Genomic DNA, 15,266 nt, shown 5'->3' with positions numbered 1-15,266 from the left:
CAACACTGAAGTAGCCAGAGCCCTTGAGGGGGAGACAGGAGGCAGCACATACCTAGCAAATAAAACTTTCACTACCATTTCTCCTCAGATCTCAATGAAGACAGGACCTTGGACCTAAGAGTCTTGACGACAGCCAGATTTCCAGCCCCCTGCCTACTCTCTTGAGAAGCAGCACCCATGTGGATGCAATCTAGGGATCACTCTTGCTGGAGCTACAGTCACAGCTGGTGGTGATCCAAAAAGGAAAGTTCTTGCTACTTAAGTTCTCAGAACAATCAGACAATTTAACATCAGAAGATAATAAGATTCTATCAGCGGAAATAACATTAAAGAGGCAGAATCACCATCTACTTTGCCATTGCATCCTAGGATCCTGGAGGTCTTTCCATGTGAGTTGTAGGTGAAACCATCTGGAACAGGAAATAGCTAATTTTTCTATTTGTGTACCCAAGACTTAGCATAATGCTTGCCACATCAGAAGCATCTAATCAATATTTTTTTCATTCGTTTATTTATTACAAGAAGGTACTTGTTAAATTTTTTTAAGTGGAAAAAATAGTTTTTGCTTTCAGAGAAAATTGCAACCTATCTTCCGTCTCAGGGTAGAAATATAGGGCACTACTAAATAAAAAATGGTATATAATGTCAGACATGGATTCTGTACCAAGTATTTTTTACTTATTTTTCTTTGTTCATGTAAAGACAAAAGAAAATAAAGAGAAAGGAAGGAATAATTTATTAGGACCTATTACGTGCCAAACGCTTTATAAATCTTATCTCATTTGATTCTCAAAACAATCTTGACAGATATTATTAAAACCTTATTTTTACAATTGAGGACACTGAGGCCGACAAAAGTAAAGTGAACAGTCCAGGGTCACACCATCAATTCATCGTACAACCAGCTGCCATACTAAAAAAATCACTGTAATACAGATATAGTGATCCACAAATCTTTTAAGAAAATGTAATTCATATGTATAGATTTGGCTGAAAATAACAAGGGGAAAACACGCGGCATGGTCTAGGTTAAATCCTCCTTTTGCTGTTTTTCTTGTCCTTGAAGTGAGACTAGATAATCTTGAATTATTCAAAAGACCATATTTCTTTGCTTCCCTTTTATTTTAAATTAAGCTAAACTAATAACATTTTTAGCATTGAGTCTCCTGGGAAGATAACATAAATATGCATTGATATGTTTGTCTTAAATATAAAATAAACATACCTCTCCCATTTGCTGTTCAATAATTTGATGAGCAAGTTCTTCTATGGTTGCCATGATCCAGAGCTGCCAGAATGTCCTGTCAAAGAAGGAAAAGTCTCATAAGAAATGTTGATGAGACAATCATACTTGGCTCAAACTCATACACAAGAAAATCCAAGTCCAGAAGTTCTCAATTATCTTTAGGATAACAGAATAAAATATAAACTCCTTTTTCATTTCCCTCTCATAAAATCCTCTTTCTTCAAGATGCAACTTTTTGTTAGTACCTTCTAAAAAGTCTTTATTTAAAATTTTTATTCTGAATCTACACATTAAAAAAGGACATTACATACAACAAAACACACAAAAAATTATTTAAGAAAATATGAATTTCTGTGTCATGTAGCTTATTTTTCTATAGTATAGAAAAAATCCTATTTTACTTTCAAAACCTGTCTGTTTTCCTATGAAGTTACTTCTGCACATTTTTAAAATGCTTCAGTGGTTCCCTTTTTTTGGCATCAACACTGTCAACTCTTCTCCCTATTTCCCCTTGGCCCAAATTAAAAACTGATTTTTTAAAAAAGTTTAAAAGCACTTGCATATAAGGATATTCAAGCAAAATTAAACCATAAAATGGTAATGTCCAAAAATCTAAGTCTCTTCCACTTGTGTCCATCAGCTCTCTTCAGAAAGTTGCTAACTTCCAGGTTCTTTGGAGACATGGTGACCATTGTATTGATCACTGCTCTTAAGTTTCCCAGTGTTGGTATTCTATATAAATTGTTTCGCTAGCTCTGCTCGTCTTACTCTGTCCTAGGGTTCTCTGACATTCTCTCTTTCATTATTTCTTGTAACACTATAATAATCCATTCTGTTAATATGCCAGATTTGGTCCCATCATTCGCTGACGGCCTTGAAGGCCATCTATGGCACTTCCTCAGATTTTGGTTCTTTTTTCTCTTCAACTCCTTTTAATGTGCCCCTGAGAATCAAGAAGTTTATTTTGCTTGTGACTCTTCTTTGGACAGGTCATTTAACCTCTGCCTCAGTTCCCTCAACTGTAAAATGGCTGTTAGAAGAGTATGGCACATACATATATTCTGTCTACCAGGTGCTTTACAAATATTTGATCCTCACAATAATCTTGGCAGGTCAATATTACCATTATAAATACTGGCTATTATTATGCACTATGTATTATGTTGAATTATAATTTTTTGTGAATAGGCCATATTCTTCAAGCAGTCCATGAGCTCAATTAGGTCAAGGATTAATTTTAAGCACATTAGTTGCTTAATAAATGTTCACTGTATTGAACAAGGATTCTTGTACTGAAGAGTCAAGAAGCCTCTGTCCTGTCTGAACCAGACAAATGCAAAGTGCTGAGCTAAGTTTTGCTAGATGGCATTTGTCTTCCTTACCCTGAAGGATTAATTCTTATAATTACTTGTTTCAAGTTTGGGATTTTTTTGTTTGGTTGGTTTTTTGCCAAGAAAAGATAATCATGAAGGCAGTAATATTTAACGACAGATTATTGCTAACTTTTCTACTTAGCCACACATTGTAAATGGCAATTTTCGAAAGGAGCTGAGAGCAAACTCTGATGCAAAAACTGATAATCACAAATGATGGAATTCATTACCCAATGATACATGTAAATAAATGAAAAGAATAATACAATAAAATTTTTGTAAAGGCTAAAGATAAACAGAAAAATCTGAACTGAAATATCACCAAGCAGCTTGAATCATAAGAATTATCAAAAAGGAAGAAAAAAGAATGATAATAAACTCAATCATAATAGCATAAGTACTGCTTTTTAAATCGAAGGTTTAAAATTGAAGATTTTGTAAATTGAAGACCATGTAAATCAGATGAAAATGTACAGACATCCTAATTAATGCAGATAGGATTATAAATTACAGACAATAAAAAATTCTGGAGGCTTTAAGAGTCCACTGTTTGCAAAGTGTAAAATTTTAATGCTAAAATAAAAAAGGTAATATTGCCAAATAGGAACTAGTTAAAAAAAAAAGTCATAGCACAGCAATGTCACTTGAGCAAGCTCAAGGGGAAATGCTACCATTTGACATTAACACTAGCATAGGTCATTCCCAATAACCTTGTATTTGGGCTCCTTCCCTCAAATCTTTCTCTACTTCAGTCTACTCTTCCCAATGCCTCTCTCTCCCTGAAGCTTCTCAAACAACTCCTATTTAGCTTTTAAAGCCCTTCACAATTCTGTCCCCAAAACTATTTTTCATATTCAACAGATATTATTTTCTACACCTTTGACATTTTGCAATCAGCCAAATTAGTCTTCTCTCCATTCCCTACCCAGGACACTCAATCTCTAGATCTTGCCTTTGCACTGGCTATTCCAAATACATGCAATACACCTCCTAGAATCTTTTCTTCCCTTGAGATGCAGCTCAGGCAACATCTACACAAAGCTTTTCCTGATCTCCTCAATGGTTAGAGCCCAACTTTCCTCCCTCCTAAACCGCTTAATATTTGACTACCTTCTAATTATTTGCTTTATTTTTTTTTTTCTGTATAACTCATGTTCTTGTCATCTCCCCCATCAAAATGTGTCCTCCTTAGGATTTAGAATTATTTCATTCATTAGAAACTAGTATGGCAGAAACTAGGCACTATGTTGTAGACATAGAGTGATATTATAAGCAAATCAGAAGAACATAGGATAGTTTACCTCTCAGATCTGTGGAGGAAGGAGTTTGTGACCAAAGAAGAACTGGAAAGATCATTATTGATCACAAAATAAATAATTTTTATTATATTAAGTTTAAAAGTTTTTGTACAGACAAAACCAATTCAGACAAGATTAAAAGGGAAGCAATAAACTGGGAAAATATTTTTCCATTCAAGGGTTCAGATAAAGGTCTCGTTTCTAAAATATATAAGGAACTGACTCAAATTTATAAGAATACAAGTCATTCTCCAATTGATAAATGGTCAAAGGATATGAACAATTTTCAGATAAAGAAATTGAAATCATTTCTAGTCATGTGAAAAGATGTTCTAAATCACTACTGATCAGAGAAATGCAAATTAAGACAAATGTAAGATGTACTACACACCCCTCAGTGGCTAAGGGGACAGGAAAAGATAATGATGAATGCTGGAGGGGATATGGGAAAACTGAGACACTAATACATTGTTGGAGTTGTGAACTGATCCAAATATTCTGCAGAGCAATTTGGAACTATGTTCAAAGAATTATCAAATTGTGCATACCCTTTGACCCAGCAGTGTTTCTATTGAGCTTATATTCCAAAGAAATCATAAAGGAGGAAAGGGGACTCACATATGCAAAAATGTTTGTGGCAGCCCTTTTTGTAATGGCAAGAAACTGGAAACTGAGCAGATGCCCATCAGTTGGAGAATGGCTGAATAAGTTATGATATATGAATGTTATGGAATACAATTGTTCTATAACAAATGATAAGCAGGATCATTTCATAGAAGTCTGGATAGACATACATGAACTGATGCTAAGCGAAGTGAGCAGAACCAGGAGATCACTGTACACAGCAACAAGATTACACAATGATTAATTTTGATGGGCTTGGCTCTTTTCAACAATGAGATGATTCAGACCAGTTCCAATGATCTTATGGAGAGAGCCATCACCCAGAGAGAGGACTGTGGCAATTGAATGTGGACCACAACATAGCATGTTCACTCTTTTTGTTGTTTGCTTGCTTTTTATTTTTTCTCATTTTTTTCCTGTTTGATTTTTCTTGTGCAGCAAGATAACTGTATAAATATATATATATATATATGCATATATTGGATTTAACATATTTCTACCATGTTTAACATATATTGGACTACTTGCATTTGGGGGGGCGGAATTGGAACATAAGGTTTTGGAAGGGTTAATGTTGAAAAATTATCACGCATATGTTTTGAAAATAAAAAGCTTTAATTAAAAAAAAAAAAAAACCATGATTTCATTCATTGTAGTTGTAAATCCCAGCAGCAAGCACAGTAAACACTTAATACTTGATGACTGATTTGAGGCCAAAAGCCCACTTCAAATCCCAGCTCTGCCACTTCATAGGGTATGAGCTCGTGACTGCGCTTATTAAATGAGGGGATTTTAGACTAAATGAATTCTAACTCAGCCCTCTTCTGTAACCCTCCCTTTTCTCCTTGGGAGAAGGGACAGGATCTGTAATGAGGGGTGAAGACTTATATCATGTAACTTCTGTTAACATCCAAGGAATCAGGGGATGGACTTGTGCTTCAGGAGAGGAAATAAATGCTGCGTTTGGAGTTTCAAAGGTGTGTCTACTCAACTAGGCACCCATTCTTGCAAGAATGTAAAATAAATCTTCTCTATATTCATCAGTGAGTCAGTGGGCTTCTTGGTAAGAGATTTTGTTTCTTACATGTCAGATCCCTAAGCCTCACCCTCTGTAGTAATCTCAGGCAGTCTCACCTTGCCATGCTCTGTCAGAAATCCCAACCATGTCCCTAAGGTTAAATTTTCCCTATAAAATAGGCTTATGGGCCATCCCATAGCTGCTGCCTTCCTTTGGATCAGCTCGCCATGGAACTGTCCCCTGAAGAGACTGTGGAATGTCCAAGGTCTTAGCTTTTAAGACTATGTCCAGTCCTAAAATCCTCCTTCTGGGACTCCAACTGTGTAGAAGAGTGTGGTCTTTTCAGTCCTCCCCAGATAGGAGATAAGAGCAGTCTTCCTCATCTCTCTAGAGAGAGACTGACTCTATATGGCTACTGAAATCCAGGTGGCTCACTTTGCACTTTAAAATCTTTCCCCCATCCCTCCAACTTAATGGACAGGAAAGTAGAGAATAAAAGCCATCCTTATGGTTTCAAGGGAGATAGGTGCAACTGCCATTTTGCCCCCAGGCACTGTCCAGAAAACCAGCAGCTCTGTCTCCACCTCAGGTCTTACACAGCTTACAGACATTTAAAATTTGGAGGGCTCCAAGAAAACAAATTTGAATGTTGGAAAGTTTCAAAGTGGAAGCCTACACTTTGGAAAAAAAAAAAAAAAAACAAACTGGCATTCAAAGTTTCTCCCAAAACATGCAGCTTTAAATTTATGTGAGTTCAAATTGTAAATTTTGATTCTAAATTGTATCATTATTAACTGGTGCTTGCTGACACTGTGAACGTGCTTACTATGGGCACAAGATTTTAGAAATATGTGCACATTAATCTTCAAATTGAAATATTATTACTGAAAATTTAAATCCGTATTTGATTTATTTTGAGCGAAGAACTAGATATTAAAACAAACTTTTTTGATAACTTACTCAGGTTACATGTTTATATCTCCTCTAAATTAGATAAAAATATTTAAGGTATTATGTTGCTTTCTAAATTACATATTGTAAAATTTGTAAAAAATGCATGTAAATTTTTTTAAAATTGTTAGATATTTTTTATTTGTGGCTAACTTGTAAGTTCTGAAAATGGTTATTTTAAAATCCATTACTTCTACCATGGTTTCCATCTGTCTTCAGCAAATTATTTAATATTTATTTAGTGCATGGTCTCAATGCTTAACTAATATAATCTGTAGCTTTCTTAAAATGCCTAGAGCAAGATTTTAACCTGATCTTCACAATGATTTGTAAACATATATATTTTAAGATCTAAAGCCTCTTATATGAGATTTGTCATTTAAGAAAAAATTTCTTGAGACACCATAACTAATACTATACCTAGCTATACCTATCCAGGTACAGATGATGGACCAATTAGAAAATCCTCTATCCCAGAGAAATGCAACAAAACTTCTCAAAAGGTGCAATTGGAAGTTTATTCCTTTTCATTTGGAAAAAAGGACATAGGACAACAGCTTTGAACCTCTCTCGAGGTCAGATTCTTCTAACCTAATTTCCCAATTGCATTTCTTTCTTTAGGAATTATTCCCACCTGTTCTTCAGTGTGGATATGGGATGGAATTATAACTGAATGTGTAGTCCTTGTTTGTGGTTTTCGTAGCTGAAGTCAAACGGCTAAGAATGCTTTGTCCTATTATAATCATGTCCCTGCTTTTTTTTCCTCTCTCTTACAGCAAATATCTATAGGATGCAAGATTTTTACTGTTTTCTAACTGAAAATGTGTAGTATTAGGTAAATGACCATTTTCCATCACCAGGTAGATGGGTATTTGGCCTAGTTATCTGCTTGTTACCAGAGAGATGTTTAATTAAAAATATGTTTATATAAGGTCTTTAAATCTTTCAAAATTGTAAGAACATTTAACTACTGATATAACTTTGAGAACCAGCTGCCATTCTCATGCAGTATAAGAATGGAGAATTTTAGTTCAGTCTTCTTAGAAGATGTAACTTTAAAAGTATTCTGCATTACATCTATGCATAAGCTCAATTTTATTTATTCAAGCTAACAGAGAATAACATTTTTGTCCTATGTGTTCTATGGCATAAACATGTTTTTTTAAATATTATTTGATATGCACAGATCAAGCCACAAAAGAGATGGCTGACCAGTCTATTACACTGGCCTTCTTACTCCTCCAGCACTCCAATTCTTATATTCCAAACTACAACAGATCCTGGCAAAGAGGGAATATATTCTTACGCCATTCTCAGACCAGCTTCTAATCCTAGAGACAAGTCAGTGGAAACTTCTCCTAGGCCTACACCAGGCAACAAAGAATGCCCTTCAGTCTCCTGTGAAATCTAATTTCATTGGTCACAAGCTAGGAGAAACTATTAGGCAGGATTATCAGACATGCCCAATGTCTGATATTTTGTGTCCAAGCAATTCCTTAAAGTGCCCTTAAAGATGGGTTTTAACCATCTTCTAAAAACCTGTTGAGAAGAGGGATATTTGTCTAAGAAAAAAAGAATGGCAGAGAGACTTTACACATATGCCTCAAGTAAGAGTTTGAGTTAATCTATTTCAAAGTCCTGCTTTTTTCACAAGGGATAATTCTCGGGTCCCTGTTAAGGAAGGTTTGGATGCCTTAGTTAGTCTGGTGGGAAAATGGTTTTTGGAACAAATATAACGTCAGCTCCACAAAATCTCCTTCACGGAGAGATCGACTACTCTCTTTGCTTGGGATCCCCCGCCTTGGCACCCTACTTCTAATCATCACCCCAGTTTAAATGGGCCTTTTGTTTTTAAGAATGCTTTTGTTAAAATAACTTTGGGTGGAGATCTCTAGAAACTGAGATCTCTGGAGAAGTCCACCCCACCCTCTTTCCTTTTAATTGTTATATATGGGTTTTCTTTATCAACAGATTGAATCTCCTAGTGGAAAACAACAATCTTTATTTAAAAGAGATGATGCTTAACTGGATCTTTTCAGAAGTCTGCTCTGCCAGGTACACTCAAGAATGACAGCGTTCTCCCTCTAAGTGCTTTCTCTGACTCACCTTGTGGACTCCAAGAGGTTTCTGTAAACATTTCTGAAGACCCTAAAAAAATTGAATATCTCCAATTGGAGACCCCCTCCCCCAACCAGTAATTGTCTGTCCCTAACCTCTACTTGCTAGGTTTGTTTTCTTCTAGGGTTTGATCAATTCACCTTCAGATGATCAGCACTAGCAGCTGTACTGAGCAGCTTGAGTCTGACTCAACTCACTGGATGCTGCCCATCTCAAGCTTGGCACCCCTCCAAATTGAGACCTTATAGGATGACTCGGCTCTATGCCCATTCCCAGAAGGAAGTAGCTTCAGAAGATGAGATCTGCCCCCAAAGCCCAAAGGACTTTGAGTCCCATTCGTTTGGGGGAAAATTGATTGTTGGGGCAAATGGACTTCAGCAAAACATTACCGAATATCTAAGTGAGCCCCCAGTAAAGTGCAAATTCACCCTGTGTTAATCTCTACTTTTATGCCTGGTAACCAACTTTGTACCCCTGTGGTGGGTATCACCAAACATTGACTTCAGTTCATTTTTATAACACTCCCACCCCAAATTTCATTTCCATCTTCTGGATACAAGTGTCTCTGGATTTGGCCTCCAAAATTTCAGTGTTGGTCTGTAAGACTTCCTTCTGTTTAGAGACCCCCAACCCACTTTTCAACAAATTTCTTTAACACATTAAATGAGTAGGGAAAGGATGAAGTCCTGAATAATGGGGGATGGTTGGCAGAGGACTGGGGCACTGGTGGCACTGCTCCTTAGGACAGGCAGGGAAGGGTACTGATAGGGATCAGTTTAGCCTTATAGTTCCACCCTCTGTGGAGGTCATGAGCAGCTCCACCCTATCTGATCAGAAATTTAAGTTATGTTGAAGCTCTGAAGTTAAATTTCCCCTATAAATCTGTCCACGGTCCCCACCATCTTGCTGAAGCCCTTTTGGGTCAGTCTATGACATCAGTCTGCCTCATGGTGTCTCTTGCCCCAACCTGCAAACTTCCTGAGAAGATAAATTATAACCTCTCTGGAAAGCTTTCCTCATGAAACGGTTTGGGTTTTTTGTTTCTTTTCCTCTTCCATAGAACGGGGCTAACACTACTCAGACTAGCTGCTTCCTAGGATTTTTGTGAAGAAAGTACTTTGTATCTCTAAAACCAGTCTAGGAGTTATACAAACCTGAAATCTGCTGTCTAAAGAACAAACAGAATAAGCTTATTTCATCTTCCACATAATGGTCCTCACCTCAACCATACCCAAGCCAGCCTCCTCTCCAAGGAGTACATGGGTTATTACAAATCAGGGGTCATTGTGCAATCAGCCAGCACCCAAACACATTCAGTAACAAGAAACTCACTGTTCCTTTGCATGTCTTCTTCCAAAACTGGAGGGGTCTAATTCAATTTGACTAAACTAGCATTAAGCAGCTACTGTGTGGTACAAGGCACTATAATAGGGATTAGGAACTTGAAGGCAAGTGGCAAAAGAAGTCCCTACTTTAGGGAAGGTGAAATTCTCTGTCATGTTTACACAGTTGAGTGAATAAAAACTGATGTGAGAAAGAAAACTATTAACACTCAGCCAGATTACAAAAATTTTCCCTTAGAAGACAACTGGAATATGGAATAAGCCTTGAAAGAAGAGATTTTAAAATTAAGCGAAGAAAGAATGCATTCCAATAATGTGATGCAAACTCATATTTGACCAAAACCTGCCTTCCAGAAACTTATATTTACACTTAAAATGTACTTTTTTTTTAGAATACTATATTACTGATGATACCCCATTACATTCATCTATCAAAATTTCTTCAGCAGTTCCCTAGCCAATAAACACTCACTTTGTTTCTAGTTTTTTGTTACCACAGAAAATACTGATATATTTATATGTGATATACACATATATTTGTGTATTTCCAAATTGGCCTGACACATACTCTTATGTACCTTTATGTCATCCTTGGACTATATGGCTAATAATAATATTTCTAAGTTGAAAGGGGGGGGGGGGGTGTAAATATTTTTTCTTTTTCTAACATAGTTCCAAATTATTTTCCAGAAAAGTTGAACTAATTTAATTCATAACTCCAACAGCTATACTTTTCAATCATTGATCTTGGCCTATCAATAGTAAGGTTTTTGTAAGGTATCTGTCTAGTAAATAAGGCAGCTCTACAAGACCCAGGAATGAAGACAGCTTTTTTTTTTTAATTGAGGAAAAATACCTTATACAATCCATTAGTTGGGGAGAATGCACTTTCCTGGACAGAATGGATTGGAGAACAGCCAGAAATGGTGAGGTGCTGGGCTGTGAACTTGCCTCCTTAATCCAAATGACCTCAGTTTCCAAAAGCATTCCAAAATGCAATACCTAATTTTTACAACTTCAGAGACAGTGAATCTGTTATCAAATTTGAATCATTCTTCTCTTCTCTAAAACTTAGAATTATAATTTGAAGTAGGCTACCTTAATTCCCATATATCCAATCCCAAAATTCTAACAATTTTACCTTTGAAAACTTTCCTCCAATCTACCTCAGATTCACTATCTGGATTGAAAAAACTAATTTGGACCCTTATTCAACCAGTATTTACTGACTAGTACTACAGCGCTCAGTAACATTTCCTCTATTTCACAGGAAAAACCTCCCACCATTGAAATGCTGACTGTTCACCCTGGGTGAAAGTTGATTCCCATCCAGTAGGACTTGTAGAATTGTCCTTGTTCATATGTTAACAAGTGCTCCTGCTTTCTGCAGGGGTATAACAAGTGGTTTAGAACTTCCTCTCACAAATTCTACCTATTATTTTCTTTCCTATTCTTTAATGACATATCTGTTCATAAAAAAGTATGTGTTATTCCTTTCAAAAATAGTGTAAAAAACTTAAACACCTTATCCCACCTTAAGTGTAGGAATGCTATTTCCCTCTCCCAGAACTACTGATTCAGTTCAACAACAAATTTAATCAATGTATGTGAATTGCCAACTAAATGTAAGGCATTAAGGTACGTGCTGGGGATACAAAGAAGACAGGTCCTTGTCCTCAGTGAATTTATTGACAAAATGGGGAAAATAAAATATGCATAAATTTCTATAATACAAAACAGACTGAGTTTAAGTTCACAGGATTAATCAGAAAAGTGTTGTGGAAATGGGAATAGTGTCAGCAAAGACAAACAGATGAGAAAGGGCAAACCTATAACGGGGACTGGTGACTAATCCCCTTCAGGTGGAACATAGCATTTAAAGGGATATAAGGCAGGTAGATTGCTCATTGGATAGAACACAGTTCCTGGAGTCAGAGAGACCAGAATTCAAATCTAGCCTCAGACACTAAATAGCTATGTGACTCTGAACAAATCACTTTACTCTATTTGCCTTAGTTTCCTAATCTAGAGGAACTGGAGGAGGAAATGAAATGGCAAAGCACTTCAGTATCTTTGCCAAGAAAACTTCAAATGGGATCATGAAAAGTCAACAGGAATGAAAATGAAATGGGAATAAAAGCCAGAAAATGATGTTGAACCTGGGGTAGACTGGCATTTTAGGGTTTTCAGTAGGAGTTTTAAGGGAACCAACTCCTGATGGCTTCAGAGTAAATGAGTATCAAGAAGAATTATGGGTTTGGAAAATGATTAATACTGCAATAATGTAAATGATGAATTGGAAAAGGATAAGACTTATGGAATATCATTTAACTATATTTAAAATGGAAAGTACTGAATTAATGCCACAAAATTAATCTAAACTAAATATGTATTTATGAGGCCCAGGACCTAAGCAAAACTCTCTAAGGGAGGCATACAAATGAGAATTAAAATTAGAATTTTGGAATCTAATAATCAGAGAGATTTTTTAATAGATCTATTATTAGTCACTTTTAGGCCTCTGAAAATGTTACAGGAAAATATATTTTATACTCATCAACTAAGGGATGGCTGAATAAATTATGATTTGTGATTATAATAGAATATTAATGCTCTCAGAAAAACCTGGAAAAGTCCTCCATGAGCTGATGCAAAGTGAAATGTATTATATATATATAGTAATAACAATCTTGTAAGATGATCAGCTGTGAATGACTTGGCTATTCCCAGCAATACAATGTTCTAAGTCTACTATGAAGGACTTAGGATGAAAAATGCTATCCATACCCAAAGAAATAATTGATTGTGTCCGAATACAGACTGAAGCATACTTTTTTAAAACATTTTTTTCTTGAGGGTTTTTTGGGGGACATAAGGAGGAGATTTGTGGGGTTTTTTTGCAATATGACTTATGAAAATGTTTTGCATAACTTCATATGTGCCTTCTTAATGGGGAGATGTGAGAAAGGGAGAGAATCTGTTTTGAAAATATGAAAAAAATTATCTTACATGTAACTGGGGAAAAATATTAAAACATGGAAAAAAATAAAAATTTATTGTATTATTGAAATAACACATTGTCTTACAGGTTAAACTAAATTATACAATTTCCTCTAATGACACTCATAGTTGAAAAATGAAAATCAGGAGACATGTAGTATAAAAAGGATGGGCCCTATAAAGGCACAGAAATCTAAGAAGGTCTTCAAAGCCAGTAACTTGGGGGGAGGGCAGGGAGGAGGGAGGAAGTGGAGGAAGGAGTAGAAGAAGGAGATTTTGAAAGCTGGACAGCTACTTTTCAGTATGTTGTGGAGATGGACAGCTTGCTTCAAGTAAAAAGGTAGTGGTTCTTCCAAACCACTACTGTAGTCAATTCAATAAAACATTTTAAGTGTCTATTATGTGCTAGACCTGGATATATGTGTTAGGGCATAAAAGTCCTGCCTTCAATAGTGCTGAGAGAGTACAAACACAAATTATTTAATGCAAGTTCAGGAATAAAAGGGGTAAGGAAAAGATCAGGAGAACATAAGCTGTTACCTCAAGGAAACACTGTTTTATTTGTCTTTGCACTCCCAGAACCTCGCACATTGTCTGAGTGTAGAAGGTGCTTAATATTACTTGTTGAATAATTAATAAACTCAGCATGAAAGCCAAGTTGGGTGGCCAATGGGATAGTAAGTTCAAAAACAGGGAGCAAGAAGCTGAGTGTATTTGAAAAGAAGTCTGATAACAAAGTCAGGCTGGAAAGGGATGGGCAGCCAGAGAGCAGAGAGCCTTGGAAGAAGGTAGGTTCAACTGAGAACCACTGAAGGTTTTGAGCAGGGGATGACAAGGTGAATCCTGCACCTTGATTATTTTGGAAGCTCTCCAGGAGGAGGCAGGAGCAGGGGAGCACTGAAGAGGCTATTAACATGTTAGTCCATGGAAGTAAGGCCAGCAGTGAGGCCAGAGATGCTGTCAGGGCAGCAGAGGCAGCTGGTGACTAAGTGGATGTCTGGCCCCTTAGGCATAACAGGAAAACAGATGGTGATTAGTCTCCTTTGATGTTATTTCTACTGATGAAACCACCGCCATTTCTGATGCTGGCACCAGGGAAGTTCCACAGACTTTGGTGAAGAAAGAAGTCTGCAGAAACGCATGCCCAGCTGAGGGTTCACAAGGTTATTCCTGGACAACAGCTGCAAGGCCGGGACAGGGGGGAAGAGTAGGAAGAGGCCATTTTCATGGTCCTTGGGCCCGGCCATCAATGGCACTGGGCTGGTTGTTGGTATAGGTAGCAGGAAAGGTGGGCCCCTTCTCCACAAAGGTTAGCTTTCAGGGGTCAAGTGGGTACCAGAGACAATGAATGGTTTGATCCCTAGGTTATCTTCCACTCTAAATTTATGACTCTATGAGTAACAATACAGTATATATTATCAATCAGATTAATTACAATTAAGAAATACATACAGTCATCAGTAGGAAATTTTCTTCTGTAAAAGAGGATTCTGCCTTGTCTTGTGGACACAGTCAGAAACAAATAAACAAGAAATTAAGTTTGATGAGATAGAGCAAAGTCCTCTGGGAAAGATTTGTAGCAGATCAACAATAAAAGGCAATGGTCAGCAGCAGATAACTGTGGGACTGACATAAGCCATATGTATAAATGATCAATTATTTAAGCACCTGAGGCATTTTTTTTTTCATTAAAAACTAATACCTTTCACCAAACTGGTGTCTATAAGCATTTTCTTACCCTTCCATCTTACAAAGCCACTTTTGCCTCAGCATAGTTGCTCCAGTATTGTAAGATGTTCTAAGATCTAGCTATTAAAATTAAAACCACAATACTGAGAGTAGTCACATATAAAAGGGCTTGGGTGCTAAACAAACATTTCACATTTACTCCTGGAGGCAACAGGAAGTGACTGGAATTGGGAGTGGGAAGAGGAAGGTTAGGGATAGGCTGGAAGGTAACTGGATCAGACATGAGCTTTGGGAAAATTCTTTCAGGAGCTTATGAGAAATGAAGTAGAGATGAATGAGAGAAGAGTGACACTTAAATTTACAAATCCAGGGTAATCAGGAAGATATTTATGTATAGATATGTATACATATATTGTATTTAACATATACTTTAACATATTTAACATGTATTGATCTACCTGCCATCTGGGGAAGGGAGTCAGGGGAAGGAGGGAGAAATTTGGAACAAAAGGTTTTGCAATTGTCAATGCTGAAAAATTACCCATGAATATATCTTGTAAATAAAAAGCTATAATAAAAAAATAATAATAAATAAAGTAGAGCACT

At 36.6% G+C, this 15,266-nt stretch overlaps 1 protein-coding gene across 2 annotated transcripts in view; it reads right to left on the bottom strand.

The window, feature by feature from the left end:
• The window catches only part of NR2C1 (nuclear receptor subfamily 2 group C member 1), an 87,245-nt gene that overhangs the window by 55,431 nt on the left and 16,548 nt on the right, over positions 1–15,266 (bottom strand). For both annotated transcript variants that reach the window (XM_003771036.3, XM_031939195.1), the window contains exon 2: positions 1,226–1,301. In XM_003771036.3, the coding sequence (XP_003771084.1) occupies positions 1,226–1,279 (54 nt within the window). In that variant the 5' untranslated portion in view covers positions 1,280–1,301. The remainder of the gene's footprint in view (positions 1–1,225; positions 1,302–15,266) is intronic.

The sequence above is a fragment of the Sarcophilus harrisii genome, chromosome 5 (assembly GCF_902635505.1).
Source record: "Sarcophilus harrisii chromosome 5, mSarHar1.11, whole genome shotgun sequence".
Taxonomy (NCBI): Eukaryota; Metazoa; Chordata; class Mammalia; order Dasyuromorphia; family Dasyuridae; genus Sarcophilus; species Sarcophilus harrisii.
The sequence above is the reverse complement of the archived record's forward strand: the minus strand, read 5'-3'. Positions and strand labels throughout refer to the sequence as shown.